Raw genomic sequence first — 19,647 nt, 5'->3', positions numbered from 1 at the left:
TGGGTTACTCTCCACATAGTAAGACCTATAAGGTTTTTAATAAAAGAACTATGTGTGTGAAAGAAACCATTCATTTTATTTTTGATGAATCTAACAATTTGGCTGAGAAAGGTCTGTAGGATGAAGATTATGACATAGGATTCACTGGTGATGGAGATACAAAGGAATATGATGAAGATGGATCTGAATACCATAAAGAAATTGACAGTATCATGAGGAACAAGAAGAAGAAAGAACTACTCTAACTGCTGACCAGACAAATGAAGCCACACCTACTGAACCTGTTCATTTGGGTCACTCCTCAGGTGAATCTTCTTTAGGTATACAGATCAGGATATGGAAGCATCAAAGCTCACATCCTTTTGAGAATATCATCTCTAATCCAAATACAGGGGTGCAAACCAGGTCTTCTCTAAGAAATCTATGTGCACTCACAACATTCCTCTCACAGGTTGAACCTAAGACCATCAAAGAAGCTATAAAGGATCCAGACTGGATCATAGCCATGCAAGAGAAGCTAAATCAGTTTGAGAGAAGCAAGGTCTGGCACTTGGTACAAAAACCCAAGAACAGAACTATCATAGGTACCAGATGGGTATTCAGATTCAAGCTGGATGAACAAGGAAATATCACAAGGAACAAGGCCAGACTGGTGGTTCAGGTTTACAATCAAGATGAGGGCATTGACTATGATGGGACATTTGCACTTGTATCTAGAATAGAGGCTATAAGAATGTTGATAGCCTTTGCTGCCTATATGGAATGCATTTTATACTAGATGGATGTAAAGAGTGCCTTTTTGAATGGGTACCTGAAGGAGGAAGTGTTTGTCAAACAACCTCCTGGATTTGAAAATGAAGAATTTCCTGACTATGTGTTCATACTGGATAAAGCTCTTTATGGTCTGAAAACACGCTCCTAGAGCTTGGTATGAAAGACTCTCAAAATTCCTCTAAGCCAACAACTTTGTAAGAGGAAAGGTGGAAAACACTCTATTTCTGAGGAGCAAAGGGAAGAATATTTTGATTGTGCAAGTGTATATGGATGATATTATCTTCGGGGCCATCAATGAAGCAATGTGCAAGGAATTTGCGGAGATGATTGGAAATGAGTTCGAAATGAGCTTGATGGGTGAATTGAACTTCTTTTTGGGGCTGCAAATCAAGCAAACACCTACTAGAACCATGATACATCAACAAAAATATATCAAAGAGTTACTAAGGAAGTTCAACATGGACTCCTCTAAGTCTATTGATACCCCCATTGCCATTGCAACAAAGCTGGACCTTGATGAAGAAGGGAAAAATGTGGAACATAAGCTATATAAAGGAATGATTGGGTCACTGTTGTGCCTCACAGCAAGCAGGTCTAATATAGTGTTTAGTGTGGGATTATGTGTAAGATTTCAGGCAAATCCCAAGGAATCTCACCTGAAGGCTGTCAAAAGAATACTAAGATATCTCAAAGGGACCCCTGACCTCTGTCTATGGTATCCCAGATGGTACAACTTTGAACTAGTTGGCTATGCTGATGCTGACTATGCAGGTTTTCATGTTGACAGGAAAAACACTTCAGGAATAGCTCATTTTCTAGGTTCTGGTCTGGTGTCTTGGGGAACCAAGAAGCAAAACTCAGTGGTCCTTATCTACAGCCGAGGCTAAATATGTGGTAGCAGCATCCTGTCGTGCTTAGTTACTATGGATAAGACAACAACTAAGGGACTATGATATATTTGTTGATTGTGTTCCCATATTCTGTGATAACACCAGTGCCATAAACATTGCTAGAAATCCATGTCAACACAAGAGAACCAAGCACATTGACATTAGATATCACTTTCTCAGAGACAATGTTGAAAAAGGGCATATCTCAATTAACTTCTGCAAAACTGAAGATCAAATTGCTGATATTTTTACTAAAGCTCTGAGTAGGGATCACTTTGAAAGGAATAGACTAGAACTAGGTCTAATCAACTCCTCCCACTAAGTTTACTCCCAGTGATTGGTTAGAAAAAGCATAATAAGACATAGATAATTAAGTACAATGTGTTTGATTCAGCTTTGTACTTGTATTAAGCTCACACACTTGCTTAGAAAATCTAGCTGATAACTGTGTTGGATGATACTAATATGAAGTGCTGAAGCTTTATTGCAAAAATGAATAAGGAGTTTCTAAGGAGTTGGTTCTTTGACTCAGGTATGTGCCATACTGTGTTTAGTCATTAGGACTTTATATTCTAAAAATTATTGATTTACTCAAACTTTTATTTCCATTGGCATCACTTCTAATTGTCTTCTAGTCAAAGAGTAAGGGCGAATCCTTATGCAATTAGAGATCAATTACTCCTGAAAACCATACAGTCAAAGTAACCTTTATAAGAGTCCCGTTAGAATTCAAATTCGGTCACCTTCTCTCTTCTAGTCAAATCAGGAGTAACGCATTTAAAAGGCTCTTATGATCAACTTCTCTAACCTTACTGTTTCTCTCAAACCCTAAGCAAGAATCAAAAGCAATTATCAAGAACAAACCCTTTCTTTCTCTTCTTCGAGTCTCTCATCTGATCACCATGCCTAAAGCCAGTTAAACACCCTCTAAAGCTAAATCATCAACCAAGGCTAAAGCAAAACCCAAAATCTTGAGGCCTAAATCGTAGAAAAATGACAAGCCTTCAAGAGAACCCACGCCCATACCTGCTCATTCTCCTTCGATATCCTCTACCATACCTACCTTATCCTCCCCTGTTCCTACTGCTCATGTTCCTATCATTCCCATCTCCATTGTACCCCCTCCTTCAAAAGCAACTACCTCTGCACTTGAGCTTCCTACGAAAAATACCTCTAAGTCAGCAAAGGTCAAAGCAACTTCAAGAAAATATGTCAAGTAAGTGCCTGAGGCTGCTACGCAGGGTAACACTAGAGTCAAGGAATTTTTGATTCATGGGGAATCAGGTATAGGCACTACTGATCAAGTACCACATCCTACTTCCAAGTTAGATGTTTTGGTTTCTACTATAGATGTTGCACCCCTAGATACTCTTCCACCTACGAGTGAGAAGTCGCCAATGGAGAAATTCATGGTAGAAGAGCGTACAGGGGATTTGGGAAAGGAGGTAGATACAACGGCTGTGGAGCCTATGGTTGAAGGGGAAGGACGTAAAGAACAAGTGCAAAGGGAGGCTTCTGATGGCCTTGATTTTAGTTGGACTGAGAATGAGGAAGATGATGATGGTGAAAAAGAGGAAGAAGCTGTGAACAATCATGAGGAACATGATGCTCAAAACATAGCCAATGAAGAAGAAAAGAGTGAGAATAAGGGAGTATCTAGAGATGATAAGGAGAGTGATACAGAGGATAAGACAGGTGAACATGCTAATAATTCTCCAGAAGAAGAAAATCATAATGAAGAAGAGGAGGTTTCTGAAAGTGAGGGTGAGGATCAAGAAAAGGTAAGTGAGAGTGAAGGAGGTGATGGCGAGAGTGAGGAAGAAGAGGGGAATGTGAGTGAGGAACCTGAAGGTTCAATGACAATTGGAAATACTGTCATAGACCCTTCAGAAGAAATTGGTGAAGAGACAAGGGCTCAAGAACCTAGGTCTTTTCTAACTCCTTTCATTAGAGATAAAGAAGTTAGCAGTGATGAAGATGAAATGCCACTATCTAAGGTAGGGAAGAAGTCCAGAAAAACCATTGTGAAAGCTACAAAGACAGCAGTCTCAACAAGGAAAGAAGTGGTTCCTCCTGCTAGAACTCCCCTCACAAGGAGTAAAAGAAAGGTTGTTGATGCACAAATCATGAAGCAGTACAGAAGTGCAAAGAAGCCAAAGAAGAAGGTTACAATTTTGGAACATATTGTTGAGGTGGATGGAGAAGATGAATCTGACTCAGCCTTGCTAGCAAAGTCTGCCACACCAAAGAAAAAGGGAGCCAAAGTCACCAAACCTGCTACCTCTTCTGCAAGGGCCAGTAGGGGTAAGACAAGAAAGAATATGACAGATGCAGTTGATCGACTCACAGAGTTCAAGAACAGAAAAGTGCTAAATGGGAAGATGCTTGCGAACACTGATGAGAAGGGAATGGCTCAACCGGTTAAGAAACTTGAGCTACAGGGGTGGAAGCACATATTTGTCAAAGCTTTCCCCCCCAGTATGTGTTCCTGCTGTGGTGGAGTTCTACACAAATTTCACTTTTGATGGGAAGGTAGTCAAGAATAAAGTAGGGGGCTTCGACATGGAGTTTGAAGCTGAGGAACTGGGGCTGCTTCTGAATATCCCTTCATTGATATTTGACAATTATTTGAAGAATAAATGGCTAGCCATAGACAATAATGTTGACACTAGCATTGTGGTCACCAGGAAGTTCTCCCAAAAATTTGAACTAGATGCTCCCTAGAAAGTGTACAAGATTGATATGACTCCTTTCACAAGCTACTGTTTCACTTTGTCAACTCCTTTATTCTTTAGAGGTATGAGAGAAGGCATGCAGCTACTCTGCTAGACATGGCTATGATGGAACTGCTTGACACTGGTCGACCTACCAATCTTCCTAGCCTGATGATTCAGCACATGGCAAGAGCTGCAGGTACTTCCAAACCAAAGCATGTTGTGCCATGTGGTTTCATGTTGACTGAGTTATTTGACAAGATCAACATTGCCTTACCTAAGCTTAAGTTTGAAAACCACAATGATATTTTGGATACTGTTACCCTCAAGCAGTGTGGCTGTGAGGAGATCAAGGCTAGAGGACCCACAGGATCTGCCATTCTTTCGGGTAGCAGTAGGGTTGCAGAACTCAGCAAGAGGTTGGAGTTGGTTGTTGAAGAGAATGCCAAGCTTCGTAATGACAATAATGAGCTGAGAAAGGAAACAAAACAACTCAGGGAAGAGCTCAGAAGAGATAGGGAGGACCATGCTTAACAGATTGCTACCCTTGTGAAAGCTTTGGCCCCTCTGCTTCTCATCCTTGAACCAGTTCCTTCCTAGTATCCTTAGTTCTTTTGCTATTCTAGTGATTCCTTATCTTTTGTTCCTTTTATCTTAGTCTAAGTAGTTGGAAGTATGCTTAGTTTATTTTGTTCTACTGATGAAGACACGGACCTGGGCTTCTTTTGGCACTACTTAATGTCTCATATTGCTCTGCTTTGATGTTTTGTACTCTATTGGATCATCAACATAGTTTATTTGCCTGTTCTTATGCTTGTGCTATTATATGTTTGGCCTTGAATCTTATATTATCTGTTCTTAATGTCTAACATGTGTTTGTGTTTTTTCGATAATGCCAAAATGGGGAAGATAAGGTTGGAAGGTTGGTGGGTTGTGAACATACATGTCTGTCAAAATTACTTGTTGTGATCATATGGCTCATTGATATGATTGCCCGATTCTGTGTACAAAGTTTGTCATCATCAAAAAGGAGGAAGTTGTTGAGTATTGAAGTTTTGATGATTAACAAAGTGTGACTAACTTCTCAAAGAACCAGGTCCTCAATGTAGCTGCTTAACTGTTATGAAGAACCAACTCCTTAGGTTAAAGGATTAGCTCCTCATGATTGATACTTGTACGTATGTACAAGACAGTAACTTTATCTCAAAGTTACCCAGGTCTGAGTTTGGTAAAAGATGGCTGCTATAAGTGGTAAGGGTCGTTGCTCAAGAAGATACGAATAATTCAGTTAAGGACAAAAGTCCCAAAGCTTGGGGAATCCTTGGAACAGTAGGAGTCCTATCAAATATGAAGCTGACTATGAATAGGACTCCTAGAAGATCTCAAGTTGTTTAAATAGGATTGACTTTGGACTTCTGAACTATCCTTTTACACATCAAATAAAGTGTCATAAGTTATTTTTACTTATGTTGAGTACTTGCTTTTTATTCTTCCGAGTCAGTCTAGTGAATGTGTTTTAGAAAATTGAGTTGTAATCAAACGTCAAAAAATAGTTAGTGAGTTGGAGTGAATATTTTGCTTTACAAGTTAGAGTAACTTGTGAATCAAATATGAGCGTATGAGTACTAGAGAGTTTTGAATTACAGTCTTGTAATTGATACATTTTAGCTCATTGTTCTAGTGGAGTTGGAGTTGAAAATCCTACGTGGTAGGTCGTGATTTTTGCGCCATTTGAGCCGGGTGATTTTTTACGTAAAAATTATTGTTTTCATTGTATTGCTTATTTACTTTATGCTTAAGGAACACGGTAGAGAACCAAGTTCTTTAGTAATTCATACAGGCAACAATAGTGCTTCTTATAAGAATTATTTTTATATTCAGGCTCGAAATCGAGACTTTTAATCAAGGGTGGAAGGATCTTATTCATCTTATCACAACTCTCGTTAGTGATTGATATTATTTCTTGCCTATGTCTATGTGCTTCATTGACTATTCTTGGAGCTTTTGTACAGAGCTTTCATTTAACTACATATTTTAATCCACTTATCATTGTTCTTTCTATCATGCAAAGTGAATAATGGACTATATCAGCTTTAGTTATTTGACCACATATGTTGAATTATAGATTTCCTTGTAATTTTTCCAATTTCAAAATGGCGAGAAGAATATGTAATAATCATTAAAGTTTAGAATTATTTTTATGTAGACTTAATGGAACTTAATTATTTTCAATTCAAAAAATGGACTAAAAAAACTATTTGATGGGTATGACTTGACAGTTTTAAAAAATTGCAAGAACACCCTGCCCTTACTTATCCGAAAAGAATAATTATAGAAATTCTTATATTACCTATTCAATTTGAATTTAGTTCTCTCGAATTTTGCTTTAAAATGCATGGTCTGCTTGTATTTGGAATTATATTTTCTCCAAGTAAGAAAAATTCTCATTCGGAAAAAGAAAAAAAAACATGATTAAAGAGAAAAGGTATAAAGTAGAGTTTCATAACCATCACTCATGTGTCATCAAACAGGTCTTCATTTCCCACATCGTTTGGTAAAGTAACTTATTTTTATTTATATGTGAATATGAGAAACCATTCTATCGCCGAGATTTATAACGTGGGCTTGTGACCCAAGTGGGAAAACAATGTTGTGGAATGTTGAGCTACTTCTAAGCATGAAGTTGACTCACGAGATCCTAGAGTGGGTGGACCGCGTGAAGCTGATTTCACAGAGCAACGAACAACGCCATTTTGTGCAGTGGAAGAATAGGGTCGGCACTATCCAAGTGCAACATAAACCTGATGGGCATCTCCAATTAAACCACCACCTTTTTGGTCTATAAAATAGGCTTTTTGGCCCAGTTGCAGTATATTTCATTTGCATAATTCACTTTTTATTTTTCATTTTGTATTTATGCAAATTATTATTTTTCCTTTCTTTTTAAACATTCCTTGTGTAATTATTATCTCTTACTCGTGTCAATTCTAGCGATAGGAAAATATTACGTTTAAGTATAAAAGTTGAGTAGTTAATTGCATTTGAATAATTGAAAATTGTGAATTTTCAGAGAAAATGAATGATATCTAACATTTTGTCACGTCACAGAATAAAAAGAGTATTTATGTAAATGTAGATTAGTGAATGGAGCAACTACTTCCACGAGGAGCAGCCAAGCAACAACAACAACAAACCCAGTATTTTCCCATAAATGGGGTATGGAGAGGGTAGTATGTACGCAGACCTTACCCCTACCTTATAAAGATAGACAAGATGTTTCCGATAGACCCTCGGCTCAAGGAACAATGGAGATAAAGCAACAAGTAGCAAACAATAGTAACAACAATGCATTATGGTAAGGCGCGAATGACACAACATGTAATAGTAAAGAACCATGAATAAGATAATACAAAATAATCCTAGTACTACTGGTAAGCCTATGGGGAACACACTAGTATTTGTCAATCTACAACCCTAATTCTCGACCTCCACACCTTTCTATCGTGGGTTATATCCTCGGTAAATTAGAGCAATGACATGTCCTGTCAATCTACCTCTCCCCAATACTTCTTAGGCCTGCCCCTTCCCTTCCTTAGACCCGCAATAGACAACCTCTCACACTTCCTGACCGGAGCATCTATGTCTCTCCTCTTCACATGCCCTATCCATCTCAGCCTCGACTCCCGCCACTTGTCCTCCACTGATGGAACTCCTACCTTGTCCCTAATAATTTCATTCCTGATCCTGTCCTTCCTAGTATGACCATGCATCCATCTCAATATCCTCATTTCAGCTACTTTCATCTTCTAGACATGGGACTTCTTGACGGGCCAACACTAAGGCCCATACAATATAACCGGTCTAACCACCACTCTATAGAACTTGCCCTTAAGTCCATGTGGCATATTCTTATCACACAAAACCCCCGAGGCGAGCCTCTATCTCATGCACCCCACTCCAATATGATGGGTAACATCCTCGTCAATCTCTTCCTTGCCTTGAATAATAGACCCAAGATACCCGAAACTATATCTTTTGGGAATGACTTGAGTACCAATCTTCACTCTCTCTCCTTCTCCATGCATCCCATCACTGAACTTGTACTCCAAGTACTCAGTTTTCGAACTAATCAACTTAAAAACTTTAGACTCCAGCGTTTGTCTCCAAACTTCCAACCCAGCGTTAACTCTGTCACGCGTCTTATCAATCAGGACTATGTCATCAGCGAATAACATACACCATGGCACCTCCCCTTGTATGTGTCGCGTCAACACCTCTAACGCTAAGGCAAACAAAAACGGGCTAAGAGGTGATCTCTGGTGCAACCCCATCTCCGCTAGAAAATGATATGAGTCTCCTCCCACAGTCCTCACCCGAGTCTTCGCTCCCTCGTACATATCCTTAATCACCCTAATGTATGCCACTGGGACACTGCTAGCCTCCATACATCTCCATAGGACCTATCTGGGGACTTTATCATAGGCCTTCTCCAGGTCTATGAATACCATATGCAAGTTCTTCTTCCTTTCCCTATACTGCTCCATCAATCTCCTCACAAGGTGAATGGTTTCCATAGTAGACCTTTCCGGGATAAATTCGAACTGGTTCTCAGAAATAGTAACACTATGTCTCACCCTCCTCTCCACCACCCTCTCCCAAATTTTCATAGTATGGCTCAGCAGCTTGATACCCCTATAATTGTTGCAGTCCTGAATATCATATTTGTTCTTGTATAACGGGATCATAAAAAAAAATGCCACACTGCGGGCATCTTTTTGTCATTGAAAATGATATTAAATAACCCAGTAAGCCATTCCAAGCTTGTCCGGCCCACTTTCTTCCAAAATTCTACTGGAATATCGTCAGACCCAGTTGCCTTACCCCTACCCATCTTCCGCATTGCCCCTTCAACCTCCTCGCTCCTAATGCGCCTGCAAAACCCAAAATCCCTCTGACTCCCTGAGTTTTCCAACTCACCTAGCAGGATGTTCCTGTCCCCTTCCTCATTCAGGAGTCGATGGAAGTACTCCTGTCATCTACGCCTAATACACGACTCTTCCACCAGAACCTTACCATCTTCGTCTTTGATGCACCGCACTTGATCCAGATCCCGACCTTCCTCTCCCTAATCTTGGCTAACCTGTACAACTTCCTGTCGCCTCCTTTGCCCCTAGATCCTCATACAACCGCTCAAAAGCTGCAGTGTTAGCCGACGTGACTGCCAATTTTGCCTCTTTCCTTGCCTTCTTATAACGCTCTCTACACGTCCTCTGCTCTTCCTCATTCGTGTTCCCCACTAGCTTCAGATATGCCGCTTTCTTAGCTTTCACTTTTCCTTGGACCTCCTCGTTCCACCACCAGTCCCCTTTGAGGCCTCCCGAATAACACTTCAATACCCCTAACACATCTCTAGCAGCTTCCCTAATGCAATTTATTGTCGTGGTCCACATACTACTCGCGTCTCCACTACTCCTCCGGGCCCCATGACCAACAGCTTCTCCCCCGACTCCTGCACATTTGCCTTAGTCAAGGCTCCTCATTTAATCTTCGGCCGGCCATACATCGCTCTCTTCTTCCTTACTCTCTTGACCTCAAGTCCATTACCAGGGAGGAGCAACTAAGCAAAAGGGAATAATAGACTACTCCTGATGATAGATAAGCAGTTGGAGCTTTCCTATTGTGACCGACTTTTCAGTAATACTACATATTTTATCCACTTATCATTGTTCCTCCTATCATGCAAATTGAATAATGGAGTATATCAGCTTTACTTAATTGACCACATACATTGAACTGTACCCCCCTCCCCTCCAAACTCCAACTTAGAAGAACCCCTTTTATCTATTTTTTAGAAAGTTCAATTATTTTAGCCGTTTGACAAATATTAAGATCTATATTTGGCCAGTAAGAGGACAACGCAAGTGGGAAGAGAATCTTTAGTTTGGTCCAAATATGAAGCCTAAAGTTCAGCCATTACAATAAGCAGAGTTCGTTAAAAGTATCTGTCAAAGAATCAAAAAGAGCATGCTTTAATTTCATATTCGCACTGAGCACATGCCCAACTACCTAATTGAAAGAAATATTACCTGAGTATGCTTTGTCATTATTTATAATAATAATTATTATCATTATAGTATTATATTATTCAGAGGTGCGTAACTTACGAACGTGGAGTAAAATTGCTCAGATGACTTGTCAAGTGGTCGGCTAAGAATCCTATTTAATTATTTGTGAAAGAAAAAGAAAACGTTTTTCTTATATAAAGGGCTTGTTAAAGGCTATCATGGAATTGCCAGTCACCATCATGATTTATTCATGCCTGCCTTTTGGCCAACCCCAAGAAATAATATCATCTCGATCGATATTATTTGTTTTTTTTAAAATTTATATACTTAATAAATAAAAATTACTAATAGTTTTGGTCAGAAGAGTATTTGTTTAAATTATTATTTGTTTTCTTAGATATTTATTTTAATTAACAGTACATTAATTTGAACAATAACAATATATTTGGGAAAATAATAATAAATAATTTATTATTTCTAAATCTTGAGTACTTTAAAGCAAATTTGATTTGTTAAAACTATTAATTTTAAAAAATGGAGGCTGTAGTTGCTTACTTTGACATGTATTGGTTGCGCAAGAAATTACGAGTAGAGCCAAATAACCAGTAACAGATTCAGAATTTTATGCAAGCGGGTTCAGACATAAACTAAAGTCCTCAAAAATAATCGACAGTAGAAATGACAATGTGTTAACAACGAAACGAGGTTTACCTAGGCCTCTTTATTTTAGTTCTTACCAAAACTTTAAAAAATTGCATGTTGCTCTTTGTTTTGTTTCCAAGCCAAAAAAATTATAAATTTATCTAACTCATAACAACAAATCTATTTACCTACAAATCTAACCATCTATTAAACTTCAAAATAAAATTACAAATTTTACTATAGCAAATATCAATTTGATCTATATTAAAATACTAAAACTCTATTTATTTATTTATTTATTTATTTAATTAACTTCTAACTATTAACAGAAAGCAACAGAAGAGATACAAACCAAGCTAAATTAATAATTTCATATAAAAAGTTCCAAAACTATGAAAAGAAATTAAGTTAAAATAAAAAATAAAAGAAGAAGAAGAAGTGCAGGCCGATAATGAGGACTCAGAAGATTTCCTTGGTTTAGAAATTAGCACGGATGAAAATAGAAGAGGATGGACAGAAAAGCTACCGAAAAAGAAACTAATAATGCTAAATCTTGGATTCGAACTCGAGACCATTTGCAAAAATTTAATTCGCTTAAACCATCTGACCGACAATTTCCTCATAAAATTGTAAAATATTTTACTATTTATATTTAAAATTTTTTATCTACGTCAATATTATTTGTACTTCAAAGTTTTTGTACACTTACTAAATAAATTTAATAATTTCAATTATAAGAGTATTTATCTAAATAACTACAATTTATTTTCTTACATATCTAATTTAATTAACACTATATTAATTCGAATAGTAAAATTAGATTTGAGAAAAAAATAAAAGATGATTTATTATTACTTTTAAAACATTAAATATTTCCAAGCAAATTCAATTTATTAAGACGATTATTATTATTAAAAAGGTAGGGAATAGCCGCTTACCTTGACCGTTTGACTTATATTGCTTGCGCAATGAGTCACTAGTAGGTTCAATCAAACTCATAAATTGGAGTATTCATTTTCAACAAGCAAAATTGAGATTTTCCTTTTCCCTACAAGCAGGTGGATTAATAACCCTCGAATATTCTTGGAATACAAAATAACGATTTTTTTTTTTAAAAAAAAAAAAAACCTAACTTAACAGCTTATTTGGATGGTTGTTTACCTGTTGTATTGTATAGTATTGTTACTTTAAATACAATGTTTAATTGTTTTGCTTGTTACTTAAAATTTTATTGTATCGTATTATTAAATTCGTCATTACGTAACGACGAAAAGTGTCATTTTATAGAACGACCGATTTGATGTGGTCGCATCGTTTTCTTATTTTTTTCACTCATTTTGCCCTTCCTTATTATTAAATAATCATATTTTATTTTTTATCCTACCTTTTTATATAATAATTCTACCCCGTACCTTACTTTTTCTTTATAATATTGCAAGTTTATTTTTCGTATTGTTGGTGCATGACATCATGAAACGACGACAAACAATACAATCTATCTAAATATTGTATACATCAAAACGATACAATACAATACAAACTATATATATAATTTGACAATACAAACTATATTAAGAGTAATGACTTTTCAAAACCCTAGCGGGTCTCTTAAATGTCTATAAATAAGTGAAATAGCATATGTAATTTGGTCACAACCCAAAAGACACAAAACAAAACACAACAATTTTAACACTTTGATGGCTGGCCTTCAATACAACTTCTTCCCAACAGATTTCTTTTTCCCAGCTCAGAAAACTGTGAGTGGAGACAACATATCTCAACAGAATCTCTTAATCAAGACTAGAAATACTGATGAATCTTTAGACGATTCAAAACCACAGGGCAAAACTGTTAACAAAACTCTCAAAGCCATTTCTTCTTCTTCACTTGCTTTGGCTCCTATCCCAAAACAGAAGCAAAATCAAGATCAAATGATCTGAAGTCCTACGAAAAGAAGTCTTAAAATCATACTAAGATAAAGTACTCTTTCCTGTTTGCTCTTTGTTCTATTGCGGCTTGCTTTTGTTTTTTTGTTTGTTTGACACAAATGTCAGAATTTATGTTTACTTTTTCTGGACGGTATACCTAGATTATATATTGATTATATATAGTTATACATTTATTGTAAATGAATTACATATATATTTTATATCCTCCGGCTATTTTAAGTTTAAGAGATTAGGTGAACGACTATTTAGATTAAATCTTCTTACATTAAATATATTTAGGAGGCTGCTTCTGGCAAAGTCATCAGATTTTATTTGATGTATCATACAAGTTGGCAATCGAATAATGAAAAAACAGTCATTTCTATCTGTTTCATGGCTTAATTGTTTTTCCTTTTTCGGGTAAAATTATTGGATTATAGCTGTCTGATGATGTTAAAATATCATTGAGGAAATAAGTGGCATGAATGATAAAGGAAAATGGAGATCCTAATAAGCAACAAGGTTCTGATTATGAATTACTTGATTTTGATATTAAATCAGATCGTTTTTGCTTCTTTTTTTTTTTGGGGGGGGGGGGGGGAGGGGAGAGAGAAAGATCCAAATTGGTGCTTGTAGTATTCTAAATTACTCAATTTTGTCTTCCTTTGCGTTTTTTGGAATTGATGCTCGCGTTATTAGCAAATTTAGAGTTTCAACGTGAGATTAATAAGGTTTACGTGTCCAAATTCTTGAAAAAAAAAAAATTCAAATTTATCCTTCAACTTTGCACTGTAGAAATTATCCTCAAGTTTGAGTTCCCTTCAAAGTAAGGGCAAAATCAATACGTCTTCTTACCGTAATATTAAATCAAAATCTAAAAAAAATGACAAAGTTGCTCAGTTTCTAACACTAGGAAGGCAAATTTAATCTTCAAAGTTTACTTTGGTCAATTAGGATGGCTTTCTGATGAAAGATAAAAGATCAAATCACAATATTAAAAATAATTATAAAACATGGAAAAAGAAAATTGTTTTTTTAAAAGAACAAACAAAATTTGAGGCAAGGCAGCTAGCTGCTCACATGCCGAGTCTCAACAATTCAATAATATTCTTTTTTTTCAGCGAAATCTTTTTTCTATTGGAGTAAGTCAAATCAGGCTACCCAAGATTGACCAAGCAAACCACCAACCACTTGGAGCCGAAGTTGTTTTAATATGTTGTTGCCTTTATAATTAAGAGAAATATTTGAAAGTGGTTTAGAATATCCCAGTATATTTTTTGTCTACAGTTAAGAGAAGTAGGTGAAGCTAGACATATGGTAAGACGGTCTGCTTATAACATTGTTAATTGACTTTTGAGGCTTTACGACTTCTAAATGGTGGCTTTAAAAAAAAAAGTAGTGGTTGTAATTGCTGTCCACTTGCTCTATGTTGTCCTTTGAATAGCTTGTTTGATTTATAAAATTAAAGTAACTTATTTTAAGAATGTTTTTTTTTCAAAAAATATTTTCTTTAAAGTATTTTTAGTGAGAAACACTTTGTGTTTGACTAATTAATTTGAAAAATACTTCTGAGCATCAATTAGTGTTTGGCCAAATTTTAAGCAACTATACCACTCGGCAGCACTTGCCTAGTGGCTAATATATAAATAAAATCCCAAAATGGGTCCAAAGCTTACAAGAAGTCCAAACCAAAATAGAAGTTGCATGAAGCTACTAGCTATTGAAAAGATAGAAAAGCTAAAATCTAATGAACTATCTATTACAACATGATAAGTTGAATGCTTCCTTCTCCTATTAGTGTATGTGAATCCAATTGTCATTGGCAAATACCAAGCAGCACCTATCAAGATCTCACCAGGCGCCATGGTATATTGTCCATAGGCTAAAATAAATTCCAAACATCTCCACCACAGAGTTGAAGCCAGCATAGTCTTCCAAGTGTAGCTACTATATGATCTCCATATACAGTGGACTGATTTTGTTCAAGTATTAATCATATACTCACTCATCAAAATTAATGTGTAGAAGAGGAGCCTGGCTTTAGGCAGGCTTTGCAAGGCAAAAGCCAGGCTTGAGCTGGCTTTAGGCAGGCTTTGCAAGGCAAAGGCCAGGCATGAGCTGGCTTTAGGCAGACTTTGCAAGGCAAAAGCCAGGCTTGAGCTGGCTTTAGGCAGGCTTTGCAAGGCAAAAGCCAGGCTTGAGCTGGCTTTAGGCAGGCTTTGCAGGGCAAAAGCCAGGCTAGAGCTGGCTTTAGGCAGGCTTTACAAGGCAAAAGCCAGGCATGAGCTGGCTTTAGGCTGGCTTTACAAGGAAAAAGCCAGGAATTAAGCAGGCTTTGCAAGGCAAAGACCAACCTTTGAAATTGTGCCTTTTTGTGATCTTGTAAGCTCAGATCCTTCCCTACTATAACCTTTAATGTAGACATCATTCTAAACAATGCTAAACCATCATCAGATTGAGCATTAAAGCATGCTAATACCACTGAGAAATGATTCAACAATCTCCAAAAATACCATATGATGGGTTCAGCATTTTCCTTAGCATTTGGACATATCAGTTTGTGCAGAGTCCCATCCTGTGAAGCCATTAGTCTGGGGTTCTTCTCTTTGTTATCCTAACCCTAAGGTTAGGTAATTGAGATTTGTCTAGATTGATCAACCTCCTCCCTGCACTAGGCAGTTCAAAGAATGGATGAAACTCAGATGTACCTGCAAAAGAGAATACAATGTTAGCTATAAAATCCGCCACTGAGTTTCCTTCTCTGAACACATGTTTAAAGATCACATTGAATTTGTCCTTCATCTCTATAATTTTCTTCACATCCTGTGCAATTATCCAAGGAGGATCCCATTCCCCTTCTATCGCCTTCTTCATCACCAATGAATCAGTCTCCAGTATGAGAGGGTGAAGATCATGCTCCACACAATATTCCAACCCTTGAAGAATAGCCTTAGCTTCAGCCACCACATTAGTTGTCACTCCCAGGTCTACTGCCCTAGCATACACCACATCACCTTCATCATCCCTCACACAAAAGCCTAGGGAGCTAGGTCCAGGATTGCCCTTTGAAGCTCTTTCAGTATTACATTTGTACCAACCATGAAAAGGAAGCTGCCATGTTACTCTTGTAGTGATCAATATAGGTTTATATCCTTCAAAGTATTGAATCATGTCTTGCCATAACAATGGAATATTAGGGATCCAAGCATACCTCACCCTTGCTAGTTGATGCAATGTCCTATTTATCTCATGAATCACCCTATTTGTGGACACTGAACTACCATGTTTACCTGCATTTCTTCTCTTCCAAAGCTCCCCAAGTGATGATAGCTGGTACTGCTTGAAATAGTGGCTTTAATTTTGGACAACACTGAGCATACCACCAATGCCTTATAATCTGCTTCAATTGAATCAATTGCACAAAAATTCTAGCAGCTCCCATGAACAAGTTCCATACCTTAGAGGCAGTAGGACTTGTGACAAATATATGCTCAATGGATTCTTCTTGGGGCTGCTGACAACACCAATACCTAGACATCACCATTTGCCCTTGCCTCTTCCACATGTCATCGGTGGCTATTTTCTGCCTCCATAATCTCCACAAGAAGAAGGATATCTTGAATGGAAACCCTTTAATCCACATTAACTTGAATTCCTGATTAGGATCAGCCCTATGCTTTAATATTTTCCAAGCACTGCTAACACTGAACTTGCCTGAAGGATTTAGCATCCAGTATGGCCTATCCCAATATCCCTCACTCCCTTCATAGTGCACATTTAGCCTTATATGTTCTGCAATTTACTTATTGAAAGTTTGATCTAGCAGCTGATCATCCCATGCTTCCCCTTGCCGCAGTTCTACCACCTCCTGAAGACCTTCATTGATTGGAAAGTCTTCAGGTAATACGTGATAAAGTGCACCCAATACAGTCCAATTTTCATGCCAAATATTAGTTGTTCCGCTCTTCAATTCCCATACGATCTCATGTTCTACTTCTTCCCTAGCATTCAACATTTGTCTCCAAACATGAGACCCTCCCCTAAAATGCACCACTGTTGGTAGCTCATTCTTGCAATACTTATTCCACATGAAATTAGACCACAAAGATTTTGTGGTCCTAAACCTCCACCATAGTTTATCAAACAGTGCCCTTGAGATATCATTTAAGGACCTAAAACCTAGCCCTCCTTAGGAAGGCAAAGATTTTTCCAAGAAGCCCAGTGTCTGCTTCTACCTTCTTCCTTTGTGCTCCAAAAGAACCTAGCAAAAGTCTTATATAGATGCCCAAGGATGTTGTTTGGTGGATCAAGGACTGATAACATGTGAACTGGCATACTTTGCAACACACTAGAGATGAGTGTTGCCTTTCCTCCAAATGACAGCAGCTTTCCTTTCCATGAATGCAATTTAGCCTTCACCTTCTTGATAAGATACTCATAATAGTCCTTCCTCCTTCTAGTATAAAAAATAGGACATCCTAGATATGTGAAGGGGAATTTACCTCTTGCAAATCCTGTAATAGCTCCAACTGCTTGAAACAATCCATTAGCAACCTTTGAATGCATGTAATATGAACTCTAATCTTTGTTGATCATCTGACCTGATATCTTCTCATAGTTCCCCAACACTGCCATAATCTTGCTCAAAGAGGGAGGATGAGCAGATACAAAGATTATTGTATCATCAGCATATACCAAGTGGTTTAAAGGATCAGACCACTTAGGCATTCCAAATCCCACAAATGACTTGTCTTCAAAGAGCTTATTCAAAGACCTGGAAAATACCTCAGCTGACAAAATGAACAATGTTGGAGATAGGGGATCCCCTTGTTTCACACCCCTTGTCGACTTAAAGAACCCTGAGGACTGCCCATTCACCAATACTGAATACCAGTTATTTGACATCAAGTTCCACACCATGTTGATGAAGTATTCAGAAAATCCCATCTTCCTTAGTACATGCAATAAGTACTTCCATGAAACCCTATCATAGGCCTTAGCCATATCAAGCTTGATCACCACATTAGCTGGCTTTCCCCTTAACCTTATGTCAGTGACAATTTCTTGAGTCAATAACTACTTATGCTTCTACTCAAAAGCATTTTTTTTCTTCTAAAAGCTTGGGCAAACACTTTAACTTTGAAAAAAATAATACTCTCTCCGCTTCAATTTATGTGAACCTGTTTAACTACGCACATAGTTTAAGAAAAAATGAAGACTTTTGAAATTTGTGATCCCAAATAAGTCAAAAAGAGGTCCAGATTATTTATATGGTTATAAAAGCTTCTCATTCTGGGTAGAATTGGAAGTTTAAGCTAAATCGTTTTCCAAATTTAAAAATGAGTCATTCTTTTTTTAACGGACCAAAAAGGGAATATGTTCACATAAAATGGAACGGATGGAGTACTTTTTTATGAAAAAAATACTTTTGGCTCCGGAGAAGCTTGGCAAAACTGGCTAAGGCTTTAAAGACCAATTTACTTGAAAGGAACTCTCCTTTTCTTTTCTTTTCTTCCTCTTCTATGTTATGCACCTTTCCGTGTTGTGTAAATTAATATTTTGGTCATATTCACGTGAAAGGTTTTAATTGTTTTTGGATGCGGCGTTAAAATTTCAATCTTATGAGTTTTGATGTTTAGAACGATAATTTTAATTGTTAATAATTGGATCCTAATTTAATATGAGTACATAATTAATGATTTTCTTAACAGAAATATATTGTTTGAAAAAAAATATTATTTGATTAAGTCGAATCCGTATTTAGACAAGGGGTGTACATAGGTCGGGTTGGGTCGAGTTTTACAATTACCAAACCAAACCAATTGTGTCAGATTATTAAATCTAAAGACCAAACCAAACCAATAAAAGTCGGGTTTTCTCGGGGTTTTCGGATTTTTTCGGTAAAGTTCATAGCATAAAACATAGAATTTGTGCTCCAAATATTTTTTTAGTCCTAGTAAGGCACAACCACATAGGGTATTTTTCCAAAAAAATAACATAAAATATGAGATGAGTCATGACATTGTACTAAAATATTTAATAATAAAAATAATAAAATCGCATAAAATAAATATTGATAATGAATAAGCCGTATTAAAATTAATATAATTTAAAAGTACTAATCCATGCTAAAATTAGTACAACTAATAAGTACTATTAATTATATGATTAAACACTAAAGAAAAATAAATAAAAATAAGTTATGCAATTTATGTGAATCATGAAAAAACTAAAAAATAGACATCCAACACTATTATCCTTCCTAGTATTGAGTTGAATGTCCTTTGTTAGCATTTAGTATTGATTTAATCTTGGTTTGGACTTTATTTGAGTTACTAATATTTATGGGCAATAAAATTTATTGGAGCAAATTATAAGTCCAAACTTGAAATAATACTTTAAAAGAAAAAATTATAAAAGAGTAAGAAATAATTATACACTACACTACAATAAATATTTTTTTTGTAAGTAAAATTAATATATTAATGTATTAAATATCTTTAAAACCTCTATAAATATAATGTCAGGTTGATTTGGTTTCGGTTTGACTTTTTTTAGTTAATACCAAACCAAACCAATTATGGTCGGATTTTTTTTTCTAACACCAAACCAAATCAAACCAAACCATAGTCGA

General features: G+C 36.7%; 5 protein-coding genes across 5 annotated transcripts; 1 reads left to right on the top strand and 4 right to left on the bottom strand.

Moving 5' to 3' along the window:
* The first annotated feature begins 1,040 nt into the window (after positions 1 to 1,040).
* LOC107790493 (secreted RxLR effector protein 161-like) lies at positions 1,041 to 1,661 on the top strand. The gene has a single exon (XM_016612413.1). It carries the CDS (start codon positions 1,041 to 1,043, stop codon positions 1,659 to 1,661), a length of 621 nt encoding a protein of 206 aa, XP_016467899.1.
* Positions 1,662 to 8,316: 6,655 nt separating this feature from the next.
* LOC142178403 (uncharacterized) lies at positions 8,317 to 9,828 on the bottom strand. Its single transcript, XM_075247743.1, has 4 exons — positions 9,519 to 9,828; positions 9,231 to 9,337; positions 8,884 to 9,087; positions 8,317 to 8,577 (listed from the first exon to the last, which is right to left on the bottom strand). The coding sequence occupies exons 1-4, from the start codon at positions 9,826 to 9,828 to the stop codon at positions 8,317 to 8,319; spliced, it is 882 nt and encodes a 293-aa protein (XP_075103844.1).
* Positions 9,829 to 15,337: 5,509 nt separating this feature from the next.
* On the bottom strand, positions 15,338 to 16,184 carry LOC142178402 (uncharacterized). The gene is made up of 2 exons (XM_075247742.1): positions 15,633 to 16,184; positions 15,338 to 15,442 (listed from the first exon to the last, which is right to left on the bottom strand). Exons 1-2 carry the CDS (start codon positions 16,182 to 16,184, stop codon positions 15,338 to 15,340), a joined length of 657 nt encoding a protein of 218 aa, XP_075103843.1.
* Positions 16,185 to 16,299: 115 nt separating this feature from the next.
* On the bottom strand, positions 16,300 to 17,028 carry LOC142178401 (uncharacterized). Its single transcript, XM_075247741.1, has 2 exons — positions 16,890 to 17,028; positions 16,300 to 16,805 (listed from the first exon to the last, which is right to left on the bottom strand). Exons 1-2 carry the CDS (start codon positions 17,026 to 17,028, stop codon positions 16,300 to 16,302), a joined length of 645 nt encoding a protein of 214 aa, XP_075103842.1.
* Positions 17,029 to 17,591: 563 nt separating this feature from the next.
* Positions 17,592 to 18,017, bottom strand: LOC142178400 (secreted RxLR effector protein 78-like). The gene has a single exon (XM_075247740.1). It carries the CDS (start codon positions 18,015 to 18,017, stop codon positions 17,592 to 17,594), a length of 426 nt encoding a protein of 141 aa, XP_075103841.1.
* Positions 18,018 to 19,647: the final 1,630 nt, after the last annotated feature.

Source organism: Nicotiana tabacum, chromosome 24 (genome assembly GCF_000715075.1).
Source record: "Nicotiana tabacum cultivar K326 chromosome 24, ASM71507v2, whole genome shotgun sequence".
In the NCBI taxonomy this organism is placed as follows: Eukaryota; Viridiplantae; Streptophyta; class Magnoliopsida; order Solanales; family Solanaceae; genus Nicotiana; species Nicotiana tabacum.
Note: the sequence above shows the minus strand (reverse complement) of the source record. Positions and strands in the feature narration are given on the sequence as shown.

Coding starts and splice junctions, on each gene's coding strand:
- LOC142178403 (XM_075247743.1), bottom strand. CDS start 9,828: ATGTGGACCACGACAATAAATTGCATTAGGGAAGCTGCTAGAGATGTG. Junction 9,338..9,518: donor GGCGACAGGAAGTTGTACAG/GTTAGCCAAGAT, acceptor TGGAAAACTCAG/GGAGTCAGAGGGATTTTGGG. Junction 9,088..9,230: donor CTGGGTCTGACGATATTCCA/GTAGAATTTTGG, acceptor TATGATATTCAG/GACTGCAACAATTATAGGGG.
- LOC142178400 (XM_075247740.1), bottom strand. CDS start 18,017: ATGGCTAAGGCCTATGATAGGGTTTCATGGAAGTACTTATTGCATGTA.
- LOC142178402 (XM_075247742.1), bottom strand. CDS start 16,184: ATGATTCAATACTTTGAAGGATATAAACCTATATTGATCACTACAAGA. Junction 15,443..15,632: donor CTCAATTACCTAACCTTAGG/GTTAGGATAACA, acceptor AGCATTGTTTAG/AATGATGTCTACATTAAAGG.
- LOC107790493 (XM_016612413.1), top strand. CDS start 1,041: ATGGATGATATTATCTTCGGGGCCATCAATGAAGCAATGTGCAAGGAA.
- LOC142178401 (XM_075247741.1), bottom strand. CDS start 17,028: ATGTTGAATGCTAGGGAAGAAGTAGAACATGAGATCGTATGGGAATTG. Junction 16,806..16,889: donor AGACTTTCCAATCAATGAAG/GTCTTCAGGAGG, acceptor AGTAAATTGCAG/AACATATAAGGCTAAATGTG.